At 45.1% G+C, this 27998-nt stretch overlaps 1 protein-coding gene across 1 annotated transcript; it reads left to right on the forward strand.

The window, feature by feature from the left end:
- The first annotated feature begins 472 nt into the window (after nt 1-472).
- On the forward strand, nt 473-27997 carry dync1h1 (dynein, cytoplasmic 1, heavy chain 1). Its single transcript, XM_069152451.1, has 78 exons — nt 473-844; nt 2008-2095; nt 2271-2444; nt 2583-2838; nt 2977-3163; nt 3299-3570; nt 3699-3926; nt 4074-4727; nt 4839-5261; nt 5382-5561; nt 5676-5825; nt 5958-6104; nt 6314-6454; nt 6672-6848; nt 7101-7211; nt 7309-7428; nt 7539-7778; nt 7934-8089; nt 8269-8382; nt 8482-8592; nt 8688-8897; nt 9005-9151; nt 9259-9425; nt 9595-9768; nt 9935-10289; nt 10381-10575; nt 10663-10945; nt 11047-11147; nt 11282-11441; nt 11587-11827; nt 11909-12092; nt 12227-12439; nt 12622-12860; nt 12974-13130; nt 13228-13458; nt 13562-13792; nt 13921-14061; nt 14173-14406; nt 14687-14893; nt 15019-15140; nt 15292-15457; nt 15572-15735; nt 15846-15975; nt 16090-16223; nt 16313-16427; nt 16520-16681; nt 16817-17031; nt 17135-17339; nt 17430-17603; nt 17737-17856; nt 18010-18130; nt 18328-18523; nt 19274-19391; nt 19485-19700; nt 19784-19996; nt 20319-20446; nt 20559-20712; nt 20843-20989; nt 21167-21317; nt 21425-21678; nt 21839-21973; nt 22067-22161; nt 22259-22433; nt 22519-22594; nt 22702-22862; nt 22947-23058; nt 23166-23226; nt 23311-23434; nt 23564-23677; nt 23781-23951; nt 24166-24383; nt 24497-24600; nt 25627-25835; nt 26148-26301; nt 26416-26558; nt 26683-26851; nt 27278-27402; nt 27551-27997. Exons 1-78 carry the CDS (start codon nt 595-597, stop codon nt 27677-27679), a joined length of 13929 nt encoding a protein of 4642 aa, XP_069008552.1. The 5' UTR covers nt 473-594; the 3' UTR covers nt 27680-27997.
- Nucleotide 27998: the final 1 nt, after the last annotated feature.

A 27998-nucleotide genomic window follows, 5' to 3' on the forward strand; every position in this document is an offset into this window, starting at 1 on the left:
GTTGAGGTTTTTAAAAATGTGTAAGGAGTTAACATAATTTATAGGATGCACAACATACTGTATGTATGTTGTGCATCCTCTTTCACTATTGATGCCATGAGTCTGCAAAAAGGCCACTTGTTAAATTAATGCCACCCAAGGTTGAAGTTGCGATTAACTTATACCAATTATAATTTCTTAACATTATAGTAACACAGAAATGGTAGGCTCATACCGTTATTAAAATTGTGTTACCTTGTATATTCACTAGATTTAGCGTAAAATCTCAGTTCTGGCTGCATCTTTGGAGACTACTCCCTCTCTCCCCCTATCTGTCATACACGGTCCAAACAGGCAGACATTTGTTCAACTGCATTGTGGGTATTGTAGTCTTGAACCAGTATCGTCTACTAGGAAATACCTCATCCATAGAACGACAAGGACCACAATCCTTTGCGCAAAATAGATACGCGTGTCAGGCGTTGCTGCGTTGTGACAGCGGCAGTCGGTCGGTCTGTGGGCAGCTCGGTAGATTCCAACCGTCTGCAGTATAACGTCAGCCTGGTTTCTTTGTTCACTTCTACACCGTAACCGGTTGGTTGGCCGCTTCGAGGGATGTCCGACGGCGGCGGGACGGAGGAAAACTCCGGCACCATGGAGGTGTCGGCCGTTCAAACGGTCGCTGATACCTCGGTGCTGCAGAAGCACATTCGGAAACTGGTGCCGCTGCTCTTGGAAGATGGCGGCGAGGCCCCGGCTTCTCTGGAAACTGCCGTGGAGGAGAAGAGCTCCGTGGAGCAGATGAGGAAATTCCTGGCCGACCCTCAAGTCCACACCATCCTGGTCGAGAGGAGTGCCCTCAAAGGTACGCCTTGAGAGTAGTGGTGGAGAGCTATCTGCCGGCTGTGATTTGAATAACAGGGTTTATTCGTGTGCTGTTTACTTTAATTATACCGAGGCTGAGGTGAAAACAGCGTATCAAGACGCTTCAAAGAAAGCCAGCTATCATTTAAGGTGTGGCGTCACTCAAGTTGATTTAATAGTTCCTACATGTGGAAACCGTGTATTTTCTTAAGAGTAACAATTGCATTTATGTTTAAGTGCAGTTTATTCACTCGACTTTATTGTAAAAGTAGGGGGTTAGTCCTCAATGGTTTCCGCCTTAAAAATAAATAAATAAATAATAAAAAAAAAAACAATATAAAGGACGTTAAAGTAATAGTGGTTTCCAACGGTGCTACACAAAAGAGAACAGAACAAACAAGGTGACGATATAAAACAAGCGTCTCATATAATCAAGACACAAAATCACAGAAATCCCAAGAGAATGAGTCCTTTGTCGTATCTGCAAGTCATATTGTGCTCAACTTCATGGGGTTTTATCATGTGAAACAGCTTGTGTCAATAACAACATTATCTTCAGGTTCCTCCGGGCAAATTAATCTTCAGCCTTTTTTTTTAATTTTTTTTATATCAGGGCTGAATCTCGAGCCTCTCATACCTCACATGACCAGGCACTCAGTCTGGGCCCTGTAGGTTTTGAATTCCCAGCCAGAGAGTCACTTCCACAGCCTATTTGTGGTTTTGCGCTAAGAATACTGATACTGCAATGCAGAGCAGTGTCTGCAGATGGCTGTCTTGTTTTTGTTTTTTTTCTTCTTCCCTACAAGCCGCTAGGGAGCAAAGGAGGGTGGGGACATGGATAGATGGACGGAAGCAGACAGAACTCCCTGATTGCACCGTTACCCTGCTGCAACACTATAAACAAATGAAGTCAACTAATGTCTAACACCCAAATAATGTGTTATATATTCAGCAGCAAGACTCTATAAATAGTATTGAACACTGAAAATAACATCAGCCGCCTTGTGGTATGTGGTCCACGTCTCAATTTTGCAAATGCAGGGTATGAAAAAGTAGGAATATTTCTTCAGTATTTGATTTTGAAGCTGTTACAAACATACCTGTCAGTGAGTGGTCTGTCCACTTGTTCAGATAAGACTTTGATTTGATTTGTTCCCCACACAGAGGATGTTGGAGATGAAGGGGAGGAGGAGAAGGAGTGCATCACTTATAACATCAGCATTGACATACATTATGGGCTCAAGTCCAACAGGTAAATGACATGTCTAATGCATTGTAATTAAGGTTTTCTTTTTATCCATTAAGCATGTGATCTTATTTGATAAACTGATAACATACTTTTCATTTGTAATATACCAAATACCAAACTTCTCCAACTAAATTTTGGATTATTCTAAACATGATTGTTCACCATTTCCTCCCTGCAGCTTGGCTTTCATCAAGCGAACAGGTGTCATCGATGCAGACAAGCCCATATCAACCCAAGTTCGAGTTCTGACCTTGAGTGAGGATTCTCCTTACGAGACACTTCACTCTTTCATCAGCAATGCCGTTTCTCCTTTTTTTAAATCCTACATCCGCGAGTCTGGCAAGGCAGACAGGTAATGTTCTCATATTTCGGATTAATCTTCAACACCTTTTATTTAATACAATAAATTACTCTCCGAGTAATGAGCTTTGTGTGGAGCAGCGACTGTAACGGAAGAAAAAGTCATCTGTTTTTTGTCATAACTTTGCAGAGATGGGGATAAGATGGCCCCGTCTGTCGAGAAGAAGATTGCTGAGCTGGAGATGGGCCTTCTCCACCTGCAGCAGAACATTGAGATTCCTGAGATCAGCCTGCCCATCCACCCTATCATCACAAACATCGCTAAGCAGTGCTATGAGCGTTGCGAGAAACCCAAGGTCACGGACTTTGGAGACAAAGTGGAAGACCCAACCTTCCTTAACCAGCTTCAATCTGGAGTTAACCGCTGGATCAGGGAGATCCAAAAGGTGAGAGGTCGTCCCATATTTGTGTTTGAAATTTAAATGGAACTATTAAGTGATACATGACAAATAGTTTAATTTCTAAATACATTTAGAAAAAAATACCATTATATTTATTTCTCCTGTCACTAACCCCCCTCCAAGGTGACAAAACTGGATCGTGACCCAGCCTCGGGCACCGCCTTGCAGGAGATCAGTTTCTGGCTGAATCTGGAGAGAGCCCTCAACAGGATCCAAGAGAAGAGAGAAAGTCCAGAGGTCCTGCTCACTCTGGACATCCTCAAACATGGCAAACGTTTCCATGCCACCGTCAGCTTTGACACTGACACTGGTGAGTGAAAACCAATTAAAAGAACACTTGGATTTGACTTTGATTGCTTCAATCATACTTCACCGAGAACCGCTTGGCTATAGCAGGGAAGTGAGATTTCAATGTTTGTTTTTGTTTTTTCTCTACTTCTCTCAGGTCTGAAACAAGCAGTGGAAACCGTCAATGACTACAATCCTCTGATGAAGGACTTCCCTCTCAATGACCTGCTTTCTGCCTCAGAGCTTGATAAGATCCGCCAAGCCCTGATGGCCATATTTACTCACCTGAAAAAGATCAGGAATACCAAGTATCCCATCCAGAGAGCTCTGCGTCTAGTGGAGGCCATCTCCAGGGACTTGAGCTCCCAGCTCCTCAAGGTGTTGGGCACCAGGAAGCTAATGCATGTTGCCTACGAAGAATTTGAAAAGGTTAGTGTGGTTGGATCTCATGCAATAACTAAAACCTTTTGGAATTTTCCCCCCAGTAGTACGCTCTTACTTTAACTTCTCAAAATATTATAAGTTTTGTTAAATGTCCATCATATGTCTGCGTGCAGGTGATGGTGGCTTGCTTCGAGGTGTTCCAGACCTGGGAGGATGAGTATGAGAAACTGCAGGTCCTTCTGAGAGACATTGTGAAGAGGAAGAGAGAGGAGAACCTGAAGATGGTGTGGCGTCTGAGCCCTGCTCACAGGAAGCTCCAGTCCCGTCTGGACCACATGAGGCGTTTCAGAAGGCAGCATGAGCAGCTGAGGGCCGTCATTGTCCGCGTCCTGCGGCCTCAGGTAACGCACCTTCTGCATCTGAAGTGGCCACATTTGAACTGACAACATAGCTTCACCATTTTAATGTTGTTTTTCCTGTAGATCCTCTGAATTTTTTTTTTTGGTTTTTATCACCACTTGATTGAGGAATGAACTTTTTGTCTCTAGGTGTCTGCGGTGCCACAGCACGCCCCAGGAGAGACAGTTGAGCCTCAAGACATGAAGGTAGCTGGAGTTCTCTTCGACGCTGCTGATGCCAACGCGATCGAGGAGGTCAACCTGGCATATGAGAATGTCAAAGAGGTCGATGGCCTGGATGTGTCCAAGGAAGGCATGGAAGCCTGGGAAGCTGCCATGAAGCGCTATGACGAGCGCATTGACCGCGTGGAGACCCGTATCACTGCCCGCCTGCGTGATCAGCTGGGAACCGCCAAGAACGCCAACGAGATGTTCCGCATCTTCTCCCGCTTCAATGCTCTCTTCGTGCGCCCCCACATCCGCGGTGCCATCCGGGAGTACCAGACTCAGCTTATCCAGCGTGTGAAAGATGACATTGAGTCACTGCACGACAAGTTCAAAGTGCAGTATCCTCAGAGCCAGGCCTGTAAGATGAGCCATGTCCGGGACCTGCCGCCTGTGTCTGGATCCATCATCTGGGCCAAGCAGATCGACCGACAGCTGACTGCGTACATGAAGAGGGTGGAGGATGTTCTGGGGAAAGGCTGGGAGAACCATGTGGAGGGGCTGAAACTGAAGCAGGATGGAGATAGCTTCAGGGCTAAACTCAATACTCAAGAGATATTTGATGACTGGGCTCGCAAGGTAAAAAAATTTTTTCAAATGTTTTACATTCTGCTGCTGACACATTTCTTGTTGTTGTTGTTGTTGTTGTTTTTTTATAAACGGCTCGTTTAAAATAATTTTGTAAATCAGGTGCAACAGCGTAACCTTGGCGTGTCTGGCCGCATCTTCACCATTGAGAGTACACGCGCCCGTGGAAGGACAGGAAACATGCTCAAGCTTAAAGTCAATTTCCTCCCAGAGATCATCACCTTATCCAAAGAGGTCCGCAACCTCAAGTGGCTGAGCTTCCGTGTTCCTCTGGCCATTGTCAACAAAGCCCACCAGGCTAATCAGCTGTACCCATTTGCCATCTCTTTGATCGAGAGCGTGCGCACCTACGAGCGCACTTGCGAGAAGGTGGAAGAGAGGTCCTCCATCTCCCTGCTGGTGGCTGGACTCAAGAAGGAGGTTCAGGCTCTCGTCACTGAGGGCATCACTCTGGTCTGGGAGTCCTACAAGCTGGATCCCTACGTTCAGAGGCTGGCTGAGACAGTCTTCAACTTCCAGGAGAAGGTGAGGGTGGAGGAACTGTTACCAACATTCGCATGAAAACAGACTCCAACCTGTCATTTCAGAATGAAATGACAAATGTTTAATCATACCAAACACATGTTTTTATTTTTTAATTTCCAGGTGGATGACCTTCTACTGATTGAGGAGAAAATAGATCTGGAGGTCCGCTCTCTGGAGACTTGCATGTTCGAACACAAAACCTTCTCTGACATCCTGAACCGTGTCCAGAAAGCTGTGGACGACCTTAATCTGCATTCTTATTCCAACCTGCCCATCTGGGTCAACAAGCTTGACATCGAGGTTGGTGCTACAAATACGTACATATTAGTAATACACTGAATCTTTAAACCTTTTTTTTCATTCTATGGGTGACTTGTCTGCAAGGTATTAAAATGGATGTTGTTGGTCTTTTAGATTGAGCGTATCCTGGGAGTGCGTCTTCAGGCCGGTCTTAAAGCCTGGACTCAGGTGCTCGGTGGTCAGGTGGAAGACAAAGCTGATGTGGACATGGACACAGAGGCTCCACAAGTCAGCCACAAACCTGGAGGGGAACCCAAGATCAAGGTAACCATAGTGACTAGTGACACTGTGGTGCTACATGCCATGTTTATTTTTCATTGTTGATACATTACTTATGAAACCTTGGTTATTTGAACACAACTGACTGTTTTATTGTTGTTGTTTTTTTTTTGCTAGAATGTTGTCCATGAGCTGAGGATCACTAACCAGGTGATTTACTTGAACCCACCAATTGAAGACTGTCGCTACAAGCTGTACCAGGAGATGTTTTCTTGGAAGATGGTCATCCTTTCTCTCCCCAGGATCCAAAGCCAGAGATACCAGGTACTTATCTGTAAAGCTGTTGGGGTTCCCACTGGAGATTATCTGTGGTATATAAACAAAAAAGTACGAGCCAATTTGGAAAAATATCAATCAAAACATTTGAAAGTTGTGATCTGCAGTACTGTCTGGGTTATATTTAAGCTCAGACATGATATTTGGATGTTGTGTCCTATTGCTTTTAGCTAAGCCGGTCTGTCCTTCCTCACTAGGTGGGTGTCCACTACGAGCTCTCGGAGGAGGAGAAGTTCTACCGCAACGCTCTGACCAGGATGCCAGACGGCCCTGCAGCCTTAGAGGAGGCCTACAATGCAGTGGAAGACATTGTCAATGAGGTGGAGCAGTATGTTAAGGTAAGAACCACTTTGCATTAACTACAAAAATCCAAAATAAATTTGTGACTATCGACTATTATTTCTTTTTTTTTTTTTCTTTTTTTTTTTGTACCTCTGTCTCACTGTCTGTTTAAATTGCGTCACTTGCATCACAAAATTAGAACATTATCACGTACATCAGCTTCTGATAATTCCAGTTTTATTTAATGACCTTGTCTTTGTTATTTCTGTCCAGGTGTGGCTGCAGTACCAGTGCTTGTGGGACATGCAAGCTGACAACATCTACAACCGTCTTGGGGAAGACCTCACGAAGTGGCAGGCCTTGCTGGTCCAGATCCGCAAAGCACGTGGAACCTTTGACAATGCAGAGACCCGGAAAGAGTTTGGACCTGTGGTCATCGACTATGGCAAGGTAGTAATGACTGATAATTCTAGGTGGAGTATTTTCTCCAAAGACAAACTCTTGAAAATGCCTACATAATACAGAAATGCAGACTAAATGACAGTTGAAATTTTATGCTTCTGTTTTATAACCATTATTCTAAAGGACACTCTTGCATACACCACCTTATTTGAGCAATTTCTTTTATTTAAATGCAGAGATATTTCCTTCGACAATATAAGGACTTTTTAATTAAATGTTTGTACTTGTCCCTGACAACAGGTCCAGTCTAAAGTGAACTTGAAGTATGACTCCTGGCACAAGGAAGTCCTCAGCAAGTTTGGCCAGATGCTTGGCCAGAACATGGGGGACTTCCATGCCCAGATCTCTAAGGTAACGTATAATATGACAAACATACTGGTAGCTAAGATAAAGATTCCTCTAAATAGTTTTGCATGTCACTTAAATATATTTTCCTGTTCCTCATTAGTCCCGTCAAGATCTTGAACAACATTCTGTGGACACGGCTAGCACCTCAGATGCCGTCAACTTCATAACATATGTCCAGACCCTGAAGCGCAAGATCAAACAGTTTGAGAAAAATGTGGATGTAAGTATTCTAAAACATTCAGTATCCTGTTCTTCACCATCGCATAACTGTCTGTTTTATGAAAATACAATTCAGGGCTCTGATCAGACTTTCTTTCCTTCTTACTATAGTTGTTCCGTAACGGACAGCGTTTGCTGGAGAAGCAACGATTCCAGTTTCCTCCCTCTTGGCTCTACATTGACAACATCGAAGGTGAATGGGCTGCGTTCAGTGACATAATGAAGCGCAAAGACACTGCTATCCAGCAGCAGGTGGCCAACCTGCAGATGAAGATCGTCCAAGAGGACAAAGCCGTGGAAAACCGCACCACTGACTTGCTCAGTGACTGGGAGAAGACTAAGCCGGTTGCTGTAAGACAAATTGAGTTATCTTATTAAATTTGAACTAATGTACGCAATTGAATCACACATTTCTAACCCCATAATATCTTACTGCGGAGAAAATAGCAGATGAAGACATTAGTTCATGTGAGATAATTTTATCAAATATAATCTGTTCTGTTTAGGGTAACCTGCGTCCAGAGGAGGCCCTGCAGTCTCTGACCATCTATGAAGGCAACTTTGGCCGTCTTAAGGTAGAAAGGGAGAAGTGCGCCCGGGCCAAAGAGGCCCTGGAGCTCACCGATACTGGTCTGCTGAGTGGCAGCGAAGAGAGGGTGCAGGTAATGCCTGAATCAATTTACATTAATGTATTTTAAGTTACTGATTAATGACCAAATAACAGATACGGGTCAAAAATGGACTTGTAGTATGATTGATGACGTGTTTTTAAGCTAAAGCAGTAACTTCTTGAAAAGTTGTTTTTCTTTTGACTCATTTCTATCTTTATGTTGACTTGCAGGTGGCGCTGGAGGAGCTGCATGACCTGAAAGAGGTTTGGTCTGAGCTGTCAAAGGTCTGGGAACAGATTGACCAAATGAAAGAGCAGCCATGGGTTTCTGTACAGCCTCGCAAGGTACCAAAAGCAACGCAATCGGTTACATCAAATCTCTATTGTTCTGCACTTGTGAAATTCTGACTATAATATAAATCTGTTTGTATTTTGTGTGTGTAGCTTCGTCAGAGTCTCGATGCTCTCCTGAACCAGCTGAAGAACTTCCAAGCAAGACTGAGACAGTATGCATCCTACGAGTATGTCCAGAGGCTGCTCAAAGGATATTTAAAGGTCAGGAGACTAGTTTTTCTCATTTAGCTCAAGTTCTGACTCACAAGAAAAATAAAATGCATTTAAAATTCTCTTCTCTCCCTGTTTTATTTTAGGTCAACATGTTGGTGATTGAGCTGAAATCAGAAGCTCTGAAGGACCGCCACTGGAAGCAGCTGATGAAGCGCTTGCATGTGAACTGGGTCACATCAGAGCTGACTCTTGGACAAATCTGGGATGTGGATCTGCAGAAGAATGAGATGGTGGTGAAGGACGTTATGCTGGTAGCCCAGGGAGAGATGGCTTTAGAGGAGTTCCTTAAACAGGTGAAGAGGGAGGGTTCATAAATCTACAGCTCTAAATTTGAAATGATTATAAATCTTTCACTAGTTTAAGGAGCTTGAATAATAAATCAATATTTGGGGATTTTTAGATCCGTGAAGTCTGGAACTCGTATGAGCTCGACCTGGTGAACTACCAAAACAAGTGTCGTCTGATCAGAGGCTGGGATGACCTCTTCAACAAGGTCAAAGAACACATTAACAGCGTATCTGCCATGAAGTTGTCTCCTTACTACAAGGTAAACAGAATTATAAATTAAAACAGTTGTTTATTATGTTTGAAATATTTTAGTTTTTCAGGACCACATCAATGCCATGTTCTTCTTCCTTTTTTTTTTTCTCCAAGGTGTTTGAGGAAGATGCCCTAAGCTGGGAAGACAAGCTCAATCGTATCATGGCTCTGTTTGATGTTTGGATTGATGTCCAGCGTCGCTGGGTCTACCTGGAAGGCATCTTCACAGGCAGTGCTGACATCAAACATCTGCTGCCTGTGGAAACCCAGAGATTCCAGAGGTAAATGGAGGACTCTTGTTTTAATACGTCAGAATTTTAAGGATATGTTAGAACTGAAGCACCCTCATTTCAAGAATTAATACTTCATGTGATTTTCATATTTACTCCACATTCACTGCAGTAACAATATTTTCTACTAGTGTAATCTGTCTGTCTCTCTTTATTCCAGCATCAGCACAGAGTTCTTGGCACTAATGAAGAAGGTGACAAAGTCTCCTCTCGTGATGGATGTACTGAACATACAGGGAGTGCAGAGGTCCCTGGAGCGACTGGCCGACCTTCTGGGAAAAATCCAGAAAGCTCTCGGAGAATACCTGGAGAGAGAGAGATCCTCATTCCCCAGGTAGGAATATAAAACGCAGGGAGAGCAAGCAGGAAGAGGGAATATTAAATTGTGTTTTTACAATCAAATATTTGGAATAATTTATTGGGATTAACATTAACGTGTGCCAATTCATGCATTCATTTACTCATTAATACACTGACCATCACTTTCTTGTTGTTGACAGGTTCTACTTCGTGGGAGATGAGGACCTGCTTGAGATCATCGGCAACAGCAAGAATGTGGCCAAACTGCAGAAGCATTTCAAAAAGATGTTCGCCGGAGTCTCCAGCATCCTACTCAATGATGACAACACAGTGGTGCTGGGAATCTCCTCGCGTGAGGGTGAGGAGATTCTCTACAAGACACCCGTCTCCATCACAGAGCACCCGAAGATCAACGAGTGGCTGACACTCGTGGAGAAGGAGATGAGGGTGACACTGGCCAAGCTGCTAGCTGAGTCTGTCACAGAGGTCACTGCCTTCAACAAGGGCACGGCCGTTGACCTGACCCAGTACATCGACTGGATTGATCGCTACCAGGTTGGGATTTAGAGCATTGATTTTTACACAATTACAGATGTGGAAATTCTGTCACTTTCTTAATGTCACTATCTACATCCTCGCTCCACAGGCCCAACTGGTGGTCCTCTCAACTCAGATTGCCTGGTCTGAGAACATAGAGACCGCCTTGACCACCATCGCTGGTGGTGGGGACATGACACCCATGCAGGGAGTGCAGTCAAACGTGGAGGCCACTCTCAACGTGTTGGCTGACACTGTGCTGATGGAGCAGCCTCCCCTCCGGAGAAGGAAACTGGAGCACCTGGTTAGAGGGAATTTCTCTTCAGTATGTTATTGAAAGAATGTCGTATGATGAAAAATGCCTGAAATCCATCTTGTGCTCCATTTTTAGATCACCGAGCTAGTGCACCAACGTGATGTGACCAGGACTCTGATCAAGAACAAGATCGACAACCCCAAGTCCTTCGATTGGCTCAGCCAGATGCGCTTCTACTTTGACCCCAAGCAGACGGATGTCCTGCAGCAGCTGTCAATTCAGATGGCCAATGCCAAGTTCAACTATGGCTTTGAGTACTTGGGTGTCCAGGACAAGCTTGTCCAGACCCCACTGACAGACCGCTGCTATCTCACCATGACCCAGGCATTGGAGGCTCGCCTCGGAGGATCTCCGTTCGGTATGGACGTTGATCGTGTCATTTGTTTCTTATAATAAATGGAAATTTTGTTTTAAAGTAAATTACAGTCTAGCACATAAAACAATTTGTCCCCCATCCAGGTCCTGCTGGTACAGGGAAGACGGAGTCAGTGAAAGCCCTCGGTCACCAGCTCGGACGCTTTGTCCTGGTCTTCAACTGCGATGAGACGTTCGACTTCCAGGTACAAGACTGGACTCATATTCTTAGTTCTTAATCTATTTTTTTATCCATGACGCCAATACACGATAAGAAATGAATGAAATACGTTTTTCTCTCATTGATCATCAAAGTGTAACTCATTTCTTTGTTCTTTAGGCCATGGGTCGGATCTTTGTGGGTCTGTGCCAGGTCGGAGCCTGGGGCTGCTTCGATGAGTTCAACCGTCTGGAAGAGAGAATGCTGTCTGCTGTCTCCCAGCAGGTCCAGTACATCCAGGTGGCCTTGAGGGAGCACATCAACCCCAACAGAGACCGGAGTATGTACAATATATGTGGGAATGCGATATAATATGTATAGAACGTCCAAAATTGCCAAACATATGCCACTTTGTTCACCACCAGTAACTAAGTTATACATGTGGATTGCATTGTAAATAATTTATCATCTTGCCACCCTCCCAGGTGTCTCGGTCACCACAGAGCTCCTGAACAAGCAGGTGAAGGTGAGCCCAGACATGGCCATCTTCATCACCATGAACCCAGGCTACGCTGGCCGTTCCAACCTGCCCGACAATCTGAAGAAGCTGTTCCGTAGCTTGGCCATGACGAAGCCTGACCGCCAGCTCATCGCACAGGTCATGCTCTACTCCCAAGGTTTCCGAACAGCCGAGATCCTCGCCAAGAAGATTGTTCCCTTCTTCAAGTATGTACGGTGTTTGTTTGCAACTAGTTTAAATAACCTCAAGAAGTTCTCTTCTGATTTCATCTTTGGCTTTCATTTCAGACTGTGCGATGAGCAGCTGTCATCCCAGAGTCATTATGACTTCGGTCTCCGAGCGCTGAAGAGTGTGCTGATCAGCGCTGGCAACGTCAAGCGTGAGCGCATCCAGAAAATCAAAAGGGAGAAGCTTGAGCGTGGAGAAGTTGTCGATGAGAATGATATCGCCGAGAACCTGCCTGAACAGGAGGTATACAAATCCAAAGACTCTTGGACCTGGAAGTCAGGTTTCTTTATTAATTTAGTGCTGAGCTTTGGCAGCTCTGGCAAATTTCTTTCAGAAAATGTAGTGGTTTCATCCATTTTGTGTCTCATTTATTTTAGATCCTGATCCAGAGTGTGTGTGAGACCATGGTCCCCAAGCTGGTGGCGGAGGATATCCCTCTGCTGTTCAGCCTGCTGTCAGATGTCTTCCCAGGAGTTCAGTACATGCGTGGGGAAATGACTGCTCTGAGGGAGGAGCTGAAGAAGGTCTGCGCGGAGATGTACCTCACCTACGGAGACGGTGACGATGTGGGCACCGCGTGGGTGGAGAAGGTATGGAGCTAAATGGAGTTAATATCCCTCTATTTAGTAATCTTAAGAATGGACTCAGCCTCTGGAGACACAGAAGTTTACTACAGGTCCAAGGTCAAATTTTGCAATGTTGCAGAAGCACATATATTGAATAGTTACTTCAATTTTTTTCAATTTTCTAATTTCCATTCAACATCTTCCAGGTGCTCCAGCTATACCAGATCACACAGATCAACCACGGTCTGATGATGGTGGGACCCTCGGGCAGTGGGAAGACAATGGCATGGAGGGTGCTGCTCAAGGCCCTGGAGAGGCTGGAGGGCCTCGAGGGCGTGGCCCACATCATCGACCCCAAGGCCATCAGCAAGGACCACCTGTACGGAACCCTGGACCCCAATACCCGTGAATGGACTGATGGCTTGTTCACACACGTTCTCAGAAAGTGAGTTATGTCACACAGTTTATTAGTAATTATTAGGAATATACTCAGCTAATTTTAGTCTTGCAAGGTGTGGCTAAAAATAACTTGTAAAATACTTTTTCTTTCCATTTCAGGATCATTGACAATGTTCGTGGTGAGCTGCAGAAGCGCCAGTGGATCATCTTCGACGGTGACGTTGACCCAGAGTGGGTTGAAAATCTTAACTCGGTCCTGGATGACAACAAGCTGCTCACCCTGCCCAATGGAGAGCGTCTCAGCTTGCCACCAAATGTAAGAGCTCAGCAATTGAAACGCAGGGGTCTGTTATTTTGTTATTACAGCCCGAGCAGGTGGAAGCATGTTCTTTCATTTTTCTCTTTCTATTCAGGTGCGTGTGATGTTTGAAGTACAAGACCTGAAGTATGCTACCCTGGCCACTGTGTCCCGCTGTGGTATGGTCTGGTTCAGTGAGGATGTCCTCAGCACAGACATGGTCTTCAACAACTTCCTGGCTCGTATTCGCAGCATCCCATTGGATGAGGGCGAGGATGAAGCTCAACGCATGAGGATAGGCATAGGCGCAGAGGACGAGGATGAGACTGCTTCTCCAATGCTGCAGGTAATTGAAGGGAAGAAAACAGACTGTATAAATTATTATTATTTTTTTTTTTTTCAAACAAGACAATTCAAGCATTTATTTATTATTGTGTGTTTTCCATCAGATCCAGAGAGATGCTGCAGCGATCCTGCAGCCGTACTTCACCTCTACAGGCCTCGTGATCAAGGCCTTGGAGCATGCCTCTAAGATGGAGCACATCATGGACTTCACCCGCCTGCGCTGTATGGGTTCACTGTTTTCAATGCTGCACCAGGCCTGCCGTAATGTGGCTCTCTACAACAACAACCACCCTGACTTCCCCATGCCTATTGATCAGCTAGAGAAATACATGCAGGTAATGTTCTACTTTCTGCTCTCCATAAAACTGAGAGAAGCACAAATGTTTTATTGTTCTCAACTGAATCACTGCAAAAATGAATGTATCTTCTTAACATGGAGGAATTTTGTGGTGTTTCTCTGCAGAAATATTTGATCTACGCTGTGCTCTGGTCCTTCTCTGGTGATGGACGGTTGAAGATAAGGGGGGAGCTTGGGGAATACATCCGCCGCATCACCACTGTGCCCCTTCCCGCTGCTCCCAATGTCCCCATCATTGACTATGAGGTACAGCCCTTCTTGTTGAAACAGATTCTCCATATCTACTGTCACTGGGAATAAAACAAAACCACTTCAGTCTTCTATTTTCGGAACAACCATTTATTTATTCGTTTTTAGGTGTGCATCTCAGGAGAGTGGCAGTCTTGGCAGGGCAAAGTGCCCCAGATTGAAGTGGAAACCCACAAAGTGGCATCCCCAGACGTTGTGGTTCCCACCCTGGACACTGTGCGCCACGAGGCTTTGCTTTACACGTGGCTGGCAGAGCACAAACCGCTGGTGCTGTGTGGACCCCCCGGCTCTGGAAAGACCATGACCCTGTTCAGCGCCCTCAGGGCTTTGCCTGACATGGAGGTGAGAGACTGGAGTAAATACATTTGAACCTTCACATAAATCCTTAAAAGTCAACCAATAAAATACAATCTGACCTTGAAACATAAATCCTTAAAAGTCAACCAATAAAATACACTCTGACCTTGAAACTGTTATTGTTATCGTTTTGCAATAGCATTGGAATTTTTTATCCATCGGTTATATTTTGTGTACTGTTCAATAAAACTGAATCAACTAAGTAAAAAACAAAAAAGATATTGCTTAATTTTGTATCTTTTTAATTTCCACCATTTTCTGCCAGGTTGTTGGTCTGAACTTCTCCAGCGCCACCACCCCAGAGCTGCTGCTGAAGACCTTCGACCACTACTGCGAGTATCGCCGAACCCCCAACGGTGTGGTCCTCGCCCCCGTCCAGCTGGGCAAGTGGCTGGTGTTGTTCTGTGATGAGATCAATCTGCCGGACATGGACAAGTACGGCACACAGAGGGTCATATCTTTCCTCAGACAGGTATGATACACTGTATACAAACACGGATACATGCGTGGCTGTATTTCCTAAGACTCATTTGGTATTTGAAAGTGTAAAGTAAAATCCCGCTAGCATAAAATGTGGTGTCCTTTATCTTCTTGCAGATGGTGGAACATGGAGGCTTCTATCGCACCTCGGACCAGACTTGGGTCAAATTGGAGAGGATCCAGTTTGTTGGAGCCTGTAATCCTCCCACTGATCCTGGCAGAAAGCCTCTCACACACAGGTGCATCACTCAGACTTTATACAGTAATATAACCGATCCCATGTTTAACACTGAACTATTTCAACATCTTAAATGGAAATAATACATAGAAAATTAAACATTGCATGTGGCAGGTCCTAATGGAGACCATGTTCTGATGTTCTTTTTCTAGGTTCCTGCGTCATGTTCCTGTGGTGTATGTGGACTATCCAGGCCCCGCCTCGCTCACCCAGATTTATGGAACCTTCAACCGTGCCATGCTGCGCCTCATCCCATCTCTACGAACCTACGCTGAACCTCTTACAGCTGCTATGGTTGAGTTTTACACCATGTCTCAGGTAAAGGAGATGACTAAATATCTACGTAAAAGATAATACTAATTCATGAATTATTAATTACTTGTTTTACTAATTTATTTACATATTTTATTTCAATCCCTTTTCCCACTCCAGGAGCGGTTCACCCAGGACACTCAGCCTCACTACATCTACTCTCCCAGAGAAATGACCCGCTGGGTTAGGGGCATCTTTGAGGCCCTGCGTCCACTTGAGACCCTGCCTGTAGAGGGCCTCATCCGCATCTGGGCCCATGAGGCTCTCCGTCTCTTCCAGGATAGGTGGGTTTTAGTGTCTGTGAGTTTTATCCCTCGCAGAGTAGATAATGTGGTCTAATGTTTTGGCAAATAATATTTTAACAGCAAATAAACGGATGTGGTTTGATTTCCAGGTTGGTAGGTGATGAAGAGAGAAGGTGGACGGACGAAAACATTGACATGGTTGCTCTCAAACACTTCCCCAACATTGATAAGGAGAAGGGTCTGAACAGGCCCATCCTCTACAGCAACTGGCTCTCCAAGGTAAATTAGAGATATGTTGATCATACTGTGATTTCTGCTTCTGTAATATTCTTCTTATGATAATTTCCCTCCAGTCATGAGCATGCACTGAGTTTCTTGGTTTTGTGGATGCAGGACTACATCCCAGTGGAACAGGAGGAACTGAGAGACTATGTGAAGGCCCGTTTGAAGGTCTTCTATGAGGAGGAGCTGGATGTCCCTCTGGTGCTCTTTAATGAGGTGCTGGACCACGTCCTCAGAATTGATCGGTGAGTAACAGCCTTCTTCATCTCACTGCTTCTCGGATCTAAAATACTTTGTTGTGGAGTAAATTTCAAATGTTCGTATCCTATTTTAGAATCTTCCGTCAGCCTCAGGGCCATCTCCTGTTAATTGGAGTGAGTGGAGCAGGAAAGACCACTCTCTCTCGCTTCGTGGCCTGGATGAACGGACTGAGTGTCTACCAGATCAAGGTTGGTACAGTAAATGTCAAGATGATTTGCAGTCATGGCAACACACTTGCCTTTCTGTATATTGATTTGTGTGTGTGTGTGTGTGTTTTCAGGTACACAGGAAATACACTGGGGAGGACTTTGATGAAGACCTCCGTACAGTTCTGCGTCGCTCAGGCTGCAAGAACGAGAAGATCGCCTTCATCATGGACGAGTCCAACGTGCTGGATTCTGGTTTCCTTGAGAGAATGAACACACTGCTGGCCAACGGAGAGGTAACGTCTTTGTGGTGTGGTCATTGCGATAAAAAGTCACAACACAGGATTTAGTTTTCTGAGATAATGAATATGTTTCGGTTGTATGTACATAATTTTATTTTTTCATGTTAACATCACCCTGCTTTTTTGTAGGTTCCTGGCCTGTTTGAGGGAGATGAGTATGCCACCCTGATGACTCAGTGTAAGGAGGGAGCTCAGAAAGAGGGCCTAATGCTCGACACTCACGAGGAGCTGTACAAGTGGTTCACCAGCCAGGTTATCAGAAACCTCCACGTGGTTTTCACCATGAACCCCTCATCCGAGGGCCTGAAGGACAGGGCGGCCACATCTCCTGCCCTCTTCAACAGGTACAGAGACTCACATCGAAGAAACATATGACATTAGAGAAACAGGAGACTGCATAGACAGATAAGAGTTTCTTCTTTTAGTAAAAACTCTCCTCTGTCTCAGGTGTGTGTTGAACTGGTTTGGAGACTGGTCCACAGAGGCCCTTTATCAGGTGGGTAAGGAATTCACCTGTAAGATGGATCTGGAGAAGCCCAACTACAAGGTGCCAGACTACATGCCCGTCGTCTATGACAAACTGCCCCAGCCGCCATCTCACCGCGAGGCTATTGTCAATGGCTGTGTGTTCGTACACCAGACTCTTCACCAGGTAGGGATGTTTCCAAGTTTACGGTGTCATTAATCAGATCATTATGTGGTTTGCTTTAACGGAACACAAACTTGTTATCAAATCTCGCAGGCTAACAACCGTCTGGCCAAGCGTGGCGGTCACACCATGGCCATCACTCCTCGCCACTACCTCGACTTCATCAACCAGTATGCCAACCTGTTCAATGAGAAACGCAGTGAGCTGGAGGAGCAGCAGATGCACCTCAACGTTGGTCTCCGCAAGATCAAGGAGACTGTCGATCAGGTGAAATGAATCTTTCATGTCTTTACATAATCTAATGTGCTTGGTATTTATTTAATGCTATTTTAGCACGAGATCCACAAAAAGCCATCAGTGTCGATCAACTCCCTGATTGTATTTATGCCTTTTCATCAAGGTTGAGGAACTTCGTCGTGACCTGAGAATCAAGAGCCAGGAGTTGGAGGCAAAGAATGCTGCTGCCAACGACAAACTGAAGAAGATGGTCAAAGACCAGCAGGAGGCTGAGAAGAAAAAGGTGCGCAGGAAGAAATTTAACACTCTTGAAGAACAAGAAATTGCTTTTCTCTGATCTCTATTTTATTATACAGCTATGGACATGACCCCTTCAGGCCATTTAGCTTTTATAGAGCTGGACTGTACTCTTATGGTGTTATTACTGTGATTCCAGGTGATGAGCCAGGAGATCCAGGAATCTGTGTACAAGCAGCAGGAGGTGATCAAAGACAAACAGCAGTGGGTCAAACAGGACTTGGACCAGGTGGAGCCAGCTGTCATTGAGGCTCAGAATGGTACCGTGTTTCTTTTACATTTTCTCGTAGCGTTTTTTGATGGGTGTTCACTATATTCTTTTATTGTTATGCAGAACACACCTTTAATGTTATGCACAGGGCTTCCAGTTAAGAACTTTATTTCTGCCTACATCCTCCCCTCGTCATTGCCCTTTTCCCCGTCATAATCCTCATCCTTGTTCACCTGATGTTGATAGCTGTTAAGTCCATTAAGAAGCAGCACCTGGTGGAGGTGCGTTCCATGGCCAATCCACCCGCAGCCGTGAAGCTGGCGCTGGAGTCCATTTGCTTGCTCCTGGGAGAGAGCACGACCGACTGGAAGCAGATCCGTTCCATCATCATGAGGGAGAACTTCATTCCCACCATTGTTAACTTCTCTGCTGAAGAGATCAGGTGAATTAAGGGAGGCTTTTTGTTGCAATTGTTGACTAAAAAAAACCTCCCCTCTCTCTCTCCCCTGTCTTTTTCTGTTTTTCCCCTCTAAACCTGTTCCAAATTCCTCCCCACTTCTTCCTCTAAATACTCCTCATCCCCGGCCCCCCTCATCTTACTATATCTTTCTCTCACGCTCCTCCTTCCACTTAACTAGCGGTGAATTCTATTAAGCGGCAGCACCTAGTAGAAGTGCGGGCTATGACCAATCCCCCAGCTGCAGTCAAACTGGCCCTGGAGTCTATCTGCCTAATGATGGGCGAGGAGACCAATGACTGGAAAAAAATCAGACAAGTTATTATCAGGGACAATTTCATCAGCAGCATAGTCAACTTCTCCTCTGAGGAAATGAGGTACCAGTGTCAGAATGTCTGTTCTGTCTTCGTGTAATGGAAGAACAAATGATAATATTCAATCAGTACAAGCAGCACCTGTGATTAGTACTTGATTTCGAATCCTTAGGATCAAAGTGTAATCAGTGGATTTGGAATCACATTGTAAGAAATCATTGTGGTGATTACCACCAGCTCACAATGAAGTTGGTAGAAATTGTACTCCTTCCCAACACCAAACAATAAATAAATAATCCCTTATCAGTATCCCACAAAATCCTAATTTCCTTTGATTTATGATCATTGATCACACTGAAGTATGTGACTGTATAAAGTGCTGCTGTATTCTAACTTCTTGGACTATTCCTACTTTATCCAGTGACTCCATCCGTGAAAAGATGAAGAAGAACTACCTCTCTAACCCAAGCTACAACTATGACCAAGTCAACAGGGCATCTCTGGCCTGTGGACCTATGGTGAAATGGGCGATTGCTCAGGTATGGAGGCCTAAACAACGTAGAAATAAAGATAATAACAGGGGGGAAAAAAAGCACTCTTCTAATGTATACCATTTTCTACCGCTCCTCTAGCTTATGTATGCTGACATGCTGAAGCGTGTGGAGCCTCTGCGTAATGAACTGCAGAAGCTTGAGGATGATGCCAAGGACAACAAGACAAAGGCAGAGGAGGTGGAGCAGATGATCAGAGACCTGGAGGCCAGCATTGCTCGCTACAAGGAGGAGTACGCTGTCCTCATCTCAGAGGCCCAGGCCATCAAGGCTGACCTGGCTGCAGTCGAGGCGAAGGTAACTGCTACCCTTCATACCAGCCCCCTCAGTTGTCATCAAGGTTCTTGAATATTATATAATATTTTGCCCTTTGCTCTCAGGTGAATCGCAGCACAGCCCTCCTGAAGAGCCTTTCCGCTGAGAGAGATCGCTGGGAGAAGACCAGTGAGACGTTCAAGAACCAGATGTCCACCATCGCAGGAGACTGTCTGCTCTCGGCAGCGTTCATTACTTATGCAGGCTACTTTGAACAACAGATGAGACAGAACCTGTTCACCACATGGTCTCATCACCTGCAGCAGGCCAACATTCAGGTACTTGAAGCTGTTGTCCACAGCGCCAAAGTCAGAGCTTCAGTCACATTATTCACGCATTTATTACAGTAGATCTTGTTCTCATTGATACCAAATAATAGTTACTACTACTAGTGCTACAAATCAGAGAGTATTGTTGATATGACCTTAGTGAGTTTAGATTTTAACAGACTTAAAGATGCTTTACATCAGTTGTACTTTGGGCTTTTTAATAAAATATTTTTGTTTTTACTAAAACCATATGCACAGACCCATTTAGCATGTTCTTTTAATCTGATGGCAGAAGACATTACTCTAAACTGACCTAATTTTTTTCCCTCAGTTCCGTACGGATATTGCCCGTACTGAGTACCTGTCCAACGCAGATGAAAGACTCCGCTGGCAAGCCAACTCCCTCCCAGCTGATGACCTCTGTACTGAGAACGCCATCATGCTCAAACGGTTCAACAGGTCAGCGTCTCTATTTTGGTCTGGGAACCCAAACTGAAAATGTCACGGTAATGTTTTTAGGTTTAATTACTGACTTTGAGTTGAATTTAACTCGATATCTCTGCTGATTTAGGTACCCACTGATAATCGATCCATCAGGCCAGGCCACAGAGTTCATAATGAATGAGTACAAAGAGCGCAAGATCACCAGAACCAGCTTCCTGGACGACGCTTTCAGGAAGAACCTGGAGAGTGCCCTGCGTTTTGGAAACCCGCTGCTGGTCCAGGTAAGAGCAGCTGCTTCACACTGCCAACATTTTATTGTGTGCTTGTTCCGTGATCACTTTCCACCGCTTTCATATTCATCAAAGACTTCTTTGTTTGTCGTGATTTATTCGTCTTCTTTTTGCTCTTCAGGATGTAGAGAGCTACGATCCCATCTTGAACCCGGTTCTAAACAGAGAGGTCCGCAGGACTGGAGGACGTGTCCTCATCACCCTCGGAGACCAGGACATCGATCTGTCACCTTCGTTCGTCATCTTCCTCTCCACACGAGACCCAACGGTAAGGAGAGCATTCTATTTAGTATTTAGTATTCATTTATTGATATGAAAGAAACGTGATCGTTTTGATAATTTCAGCAAGTATTCGTGAATTTAATTTGTTTAAATTTGCTTTCATCTTTTGCTGAAATGGAGTTTGAAGTTGATTTGTATTATATAATGTCTCTTGTGTATGCAGGTCGAGTTCCCACCAGACTTGTGCTCTCGTGTCACATTTGTCAACTTCACTGTGACACGCAGCAGCCTTCAGAGCCAGTGTCTCAACAAGGTCCTAAAGGCTGAGAGACCTGATGTGGATGAGAAACGCTCTGACCTGCTCAAACTGCAGGGTGAGTCAGAAACAGGCAGATGTAGTGATATAATAACAAGGCCACTAGTGGGGAAAAAGAGGTCAGTGAAGCGATGAAACCCATTAATGACTTCACGTCTCTTTTAGGTGAGTTTCAGCTGCGTCTTCGTCAGCTGGAAAAATCCCTGCTGCAGGCCCTCAATGAGGTTAAGGGTCGCATCCTAGATGATGACACCATCATCACCACGCTGGAGAACTTGAAGAAGGAGGCAGCTGAGGTGACGAGGAAGGTGGAGGAGACGGATATCGTCATGGCTGAGGTGGAGGCGGTGTCCCAGCAATACCTGTCTCTGTCCTCTGCCTGCAGCAGCATCTACTTCACCATGGAGGCTCTCAACCAGGTCTGGAAACATCTCACTTGTCTCATTCTCCTACTTCATCTAACACTAATGAACAGAAATGAATGCAAAGCTATTATAGATTTTTGGTTGTCTTTTCTGTGCACCCCTGCAAATCGACCCAATGTTGATTAAACCAACTTTTTTTTGTATCTCCTCTCAGATGCACTTCCTCTACCAGTACTCTCTTCACTTTTTCCTGGACGTCTACTACAACGTGCTGTACGAGAACGCCAATCTCAAGGGCATTAGCGATCATTCACAGAGACTGGCTATCATCACCAAAGACCTCTTCCAGGTTTGAACGACAACTTTTTTTAGAGTAAAACACTCATTTTATTTGGGTTGAACGTAACAGACATGTGCTTATGTTTGGATTGTGTGGAATTAGGTGGCGTTCAACAGAGTGGCCAAAGGCATGCTGCACCAGGACCACATTACTTTTGCCATGCTGCTGGGTAAGATCAGCCTAAAGGGCATGACCAGGTAAGAAGCTAATGGGCTACCAGTAGTAGTATCACTGAAAACACAGTTGCTCAATTTTTCCACTCGTCATAAATCTTCTAAATCTCCACTTCTCCAGTGAGCCGTCATACGACGTAGAGTTCCAGCACTTCCTGCGTGGTAAGGAGATCGTGCTGACGGGCATGTCGCTGCCCAAGGTGAAGGGTCTGACCACCGAACAGTGTGAGGCCATGGTCCGACTCAGCCGTCTGCCGGCATTCAAAGACTTGGTGGAAAAAGTCGAGGCTGACGAGGTGAGTACCGACAGATGCTTTTTATCTGGTATCACTCGCACAAACTGTATCGGGGATCGTTTAACGCTTTGTGTCGTTACTTCAGCAATTCTTCATGTGGATTGAGAGCAACACTCCTGATCTGGCCGTTCCCTACCTGTGGTCAGAGGAGAAACAGTCCAGTGAGTATATACTTCAACTTTCAGAGCAAACAACATGTGTGAGTGTATACAGAATATTGTTTGTCTAGATGACCTGCCTGCTCTTACCTGTACTATTCCCTGTTTAGCAACCATCGGCCAGGCTGTGCACCAGCTGCTGCTGATTCAGGCCTTCCGTCCCGACCGCCTGCTGGCCATGTCGCACATTTTTGTGTCCAAAGTGTTGGGAGAGTCCTTCATGAACATCATTGAGCAGCCTCTTGACCTGGCTAATATTGTGGACAGTGAGGTAGAGTTGAATATTTCTTCAATTTCTTTTCCATCGTCTATGTTGTTGAATATGTTGCTGACATCCCTCTTCTTGTGTGTGTAGGTGAAGCCCAGCACTCCAGTGTTGATGTGCTCTGTACCAGGTTACGATGCCAGCGGACTGGTCAGAGATCTGGCTGCTGAGCAGAACAAACAAATCACCTCCATCTCCATTGGTAAGGGAGGAATCAACTCTTGGTTCAACAGTCACATAAATCAAATCAAATCTATCAAAAGCTTATAGAGGATATGGTAAACGTTTGCATTCTTCCACTGTCCACAGGTTCTGCTGAAGGTTTTAATAAGGCAGACAGAGATATCAACACTGCTGTCAAGTCTGGCAGGTAAGTTATCTTGTTTCCGTTTGTTTGTGAGAATGTACACGTTGTGTTGTTGCACCGGGATCCTGACGGTTTTTTGTCCTGCAGGTGGGTGATGTTGGAGAACGTCCACCTGGCCCCCGGATGGCTGATGCAGCTGGAGAAGAAGCTTCACTCCATGCAGCCTCATGCCAGCTTCAGGCTTTTCCTTACAATGGAGATCAACCCCAAGGTATACCACATCACAAAAGGATATTTCCAACACGTAAAAATCTCGATCATGAAAACTTTAGTGACTGAATTGATTCTCAATTCTAGTCCCGAAGTTCCCGTTTTTCTAAGTGTTGTGTTTTCCTATCAGGTGCCGGTGAATCTGCTTCGTGCCGGTCGTATCTTCGTGTTTGAGCCTCCTCCTGGTGTCAAGGCCAACATGCTCAGGACCTTCAGCAGCATCCCTGTGGCTCGCATGTGCAAGGTGATCTAAGCTGCATTCATCAACACCCAAACACACACTTCAAAACTTAAATAAGTCTTCCAATATTTCCTATCTGAATAATTGTTTTTCCACGTCTTTACAGGCTCCCAACGAACGTGCACGCCTCTACTTCCTGCTGGCTTGGTTCCATGCAGTGATCCAGGAGCGTCTGCGTTACGCACCACTCGGCTGGTCCAAGAAATACGAGTTTGGAGAGTCGGACCTCCGGTCTGCTTGTGACACAGTTGACACCTGGCTGGACGACACTGCTAAGGTCAGAATCATACACACAACTTTCAATGTGTCTTCTGTCAACGCAGGAATTATTAGTTGCCAATAGAAACATGTACAATATCAACAACCAATACATTCAGACGGTTGCTACCTTTTTAAAAATAGAAATTCTGTCTAATACATTACATGACTATTGGGGATTCGACAGTGTGTTTTAAGAATATGACCACCCTCTCACACTTACACACACACAGGGCCGTCAGAACATCGCACCAGACAAAATCCCCTGGGCGGCTCTAAAAACCTTGATGGCCCAGTCCATCTATGGTGGCCGCATTGACAACGAGTTTGACCAGCGGCTGCTCATCACCTTCCTGGACCGCATCTTCACCAAGAGAAGCTTTGACAGCGAGTTCAAACTGGCTCTCAAGGTTGACGGCCACAAGGACATCAAGATGCCCGACGGCATCCGGTCAGTATTATTTGGAATTTTTTAACTACACCACTCCTGAATTCAGTAATATAAAAAGAAGATTTTCTGATGACCCGAACCATAAACATTTTCATGACTTTGATTTGTTACAGACGGGAGGAGTTCATCCACTGGGTTGAGATGCTTCCTGACACTCAGACTCCATCTTGGCTCGGGTTGCCTAGCAATGCTGAGAAGGTCTTGCTCACCACTCAGGGTATGCCGCGGCCGCTCCTCTTCAATACCTCACTCTGGTGTTTCATTACTGTTACTGGACCAACGCTTTTCTTGATTCCTGTTCCATATACAATCCATCTGATCACATGTTCTGTTCTCACAGTGCAGTTCATTAACCAACTCTCTCTCTATTCTAGTGTCCTGACTCTTATTTTGACAGGGTGTCTCCTTGCAGTGAGACGTCGAGATCTTATATTTTTGCGTCTGCTTTGGGCAGAATACTCGGTGATTGGTGGCAAAAAAACATGCTGCGAGTGTTTCCTCTGCTAATCCCTCATCTTTCCATCGGTTCTCCTCACCTCACTACCAGTTAGGTTTCTGTGGTTTCATAAGTAGCCCCTAGTTGCATCCTTGTTTAATGTAGCAGTATGGTGTAGCCTCGCTGTAGTCGTAGCCATCATACTTTTAAAAGGTGCTTTGCCCAAAGGATGGGTGTGTCCTCACCCTCCAGCAGCTGTATTTCACAGCCATCATGTCGCTTTGCTGCCATACCATCCGCATCCCACCCTCAGATTAGGATATAAAACAGCCACCGACCTCCATGTCCCCTCAGCTCCCCCTTCATATTCCCTACCCTGTTTTGTCATTTTGATCCCGACACGTCTCCCTCATCCTCACTTCCTCCCTTTACTTTCTCCCTCAAAACCTGCCACCCTACATTGGTTGCCTTAATTTCTTTTTCAGATCCAGTCAGCCAAAAATGTGGCTCATTTATCCACTTGGCAACTATGTTGAATGTTACATCTGAAGGAAATATTGCCTGAAGCCTTGTGTGTGTTTTGTCCTACCCAATGTCGTCCTAATTTGTTTGTCTAGCCCAACTCCTTTTTTTTTTTCCTTTTTTATTTGATTGAACAAACCCTTTATTAACACTTCCTTGACGGTAAGCTGTTTGTGTCTTCGTTCCACAATTAATTTCTTCTTCCCCCCCCCCCTCCACCTCTCGCCACGGCCTTGTCTTCCACCTCCCTCCCTGCTCACTCGCTCCGTCTGCCGGGCTGCACAGGCACTGACATGATGGGTAAGATGCTGAAAATGCAGATGTTGGAGGATGAGGATGACCTTGCCTACGAGACGGAGAAGAAGGAGCGCGCTTCGTCCACATCAGATGCCCAGCCGGCCTGGATGAGGACCCTTCACACCACCGCCTGCAACTGGCTGCAGCTCATGCCGCAAACAGTCAATCCACTCAAACGCACAGTAGAGAACATCAAGGTAATGGCGGGGAAAAAGAGGAAAGGTTGCTGGCAAGCAAACCTCTCGAGGCAAAGCTAAAAATATCCTTAATTTGTTTCTGTGAGAAATGACTGCAACGACAACTAAACACTTGTGACATGTTTACATTTTTTGTGCTCGACTTGTGAGGTAAGCAGGTAAAATGAAAAAAAAAGAAAAAAAGAAAAAAAGTAAAAGCACAGGTTTGAATGTCAGTAGATGAATATGTATTTGCTCTTCTCTGTGTCATTGATGTACCCGTCCAGTTGTATTTGCTTTAATGTCGTCTTTGTCCAATCACACAAACACCAGGACCCGCTGTTCCGCTTCTTCGAGCGCGAGGTGAAGATGGGCGGCAAGATGCTCCAGGAGGTCCGCCAGGATCTGTCCGACGTGGTGCAAGTGTGCGAGGGCAAGAAGAAGCAGACCAACTACCTGCGCACACTCATCAGTGAATTCGTGAAAGGTTTTTCACCCTGATCTGTTCATGTGTTTTTGTGACTTTAGTGAATTTGTTTGAAGTTGGATACATTAATCCAGGGAAGTGATTTTATGGTAAAACGCCTGTCTGTCTCTGCAGGAATCCTCCCTCGCAGCTGGTGCCGCTACACAGTCCCAACCTCCATGACTGTGATCCAGTGGGTGGCAGACTTCAGCGAGCGAATCAAACAGCTGCAGCAGATCTCCCAGGGAGCTGCCAGCGGGGGTGCAAAGGAACTGAAGGTACTGTTTATGTTCACCGACAAACAAACTCTGACTCTTGAATTGTACAATAAAACTGAGAATGAACTGTTACTTTCCTTTTCTTCCTTTTTCCTTGTGTCCTCCTCTGTCTCGCCCTCTGCAGAACATCCATGTGTGCTTGGGCAGCCTGTTTGTGCCGGAGGCTTACATTACCGCCACCCGCCAGTATGTGGCGCAGGCCAACAGCTGGTCCCTGGAAGAGCTGTGTCTCGAGGTCAACGTCACCACCGCCCAGGGCGCCGCACTGGACGCCTGCAGTTTCGGCATCAAAGGTCAGACTAAACACACATCATCAGCTGCAGTCAGAGAATGCTGATTGTATAACAGTGAATTGTGGTAATGCGACAAAGGTCACGTATGTAAGTGGGGAAAAATACCCTTGAGATGTTTATGAGGTCAGGAGTAGAGAGTTGTGCTGGACTGTTTTCTAACTCTAAAACAGATCTATGCTCAGATCTGTTCCCGTGATCTTTTAGTACTCCTACATCGGAGACAATAAAACATCTAACACGGCTCTGTAAATTTTAAGTTATTCTCTTGTGTAGTAAGCCACCTTTTTATATGATGTGAAATTAAAAAATATAGCCTCACTAGTTACTCGCAGAACTCTTGTGAACATGTGTTAATAAAGGTAAAGAGATTTGTAAAATGTCGTTTTTCGGGCTTCTAACTCCAAACTTGTGAACCGTGTCTTCCAGGTCTGAAACTGCAGGGAGCTACTTGTGCCAACAACAAGCTGTCTCTGTCCACCACCATCTCCACTGAGCTGCCGCTGACTCAGCTCCGCTGGATCAAGCAAAGCAATGCTGAGAAGAGACACATGGTATAAACAACATCTGGACATGCAACATGACTGTTTATCTTTTTATCTAATCTATACTCTCAGCTGAGGGGAAAATAAAACGTAAATGTGATCGTATTCCACTTTGGTCTTGGTGTCTCCATCACCTCTTGTTTTTCTGTTGCTGCAGGTCACTCTGCCCGTGTACCTGAACTTCACCAGGTCTGACCTCATCTTCACCGTTGACTTTGACATCGCCACCAAAGAAGACCCACACAGCTTTTACGAGCGTGGAGTTGCTGTCCTGTGCACAGAGTAAATGAAACAAGTCATTCCTGCAGATTGAAAAATCTCGATCATTATTAAACCACACTTATAATCACTTACATCCATTAACCATTAAAAGTAGTCGTAGACTGTCGCATTCCAATATGAAACGTAGTTAGGAACATTTGTGGAGCAGTAATGAACATTTAACTATTCGTAGTGTTTTGGGGAAGTGTATTAGAAGGTGAAGAGAATGTTGTCAGATGGAAAATGAAAATGAAATGTGATGTGGAAAAGTGAAGTTGAAAGGAACTTGTTTTAACGAAGGAACTAGTACGTTTTTAGATCGAATAAAACTTATTGGAATTAAT

The sequence above is a fragment of the Embiotoca jacksoni genome, unplaced genomic scaffold (genome assembly GCF_022577435.1).
Source record: "Embiotoca jacksoni isolate LCO1_2020_lvr unplaced genomic scaffold, fEmbJac1.0.p SCAF_18, whole genome shotgun sequence".
NCBI lineage: Eukaryota > Metazoa > Chordata > Actinopteri > Embiotocidae > Embiotoca > Embiotoca jacksoni.

Bases quoted from the DNA above. Each gene is read 5' to 3' on its own strand.
- dync1h1 (XM_069152451.1), top strand. From the start codon at position 595: ATGTCCGACGGCGGCGGGACGGAGGAAAACTCCGGCACCATGGAGGTG. The intron at 2,096-2,270 runs GTAAATGACATG...TCCTCCCTGCAG, and splicing joins TATGGGCTCAAGTCCAACAG to CTTGGCTTTCATCAAGCGAA. The intron at 21,974-22,066 runs GTTTGAACGACA...GTGTGGAATTAG, and splicing joins TCACCAAAGACCTCTTCCAG to GTGGCGTTCAACAGAGTGGC.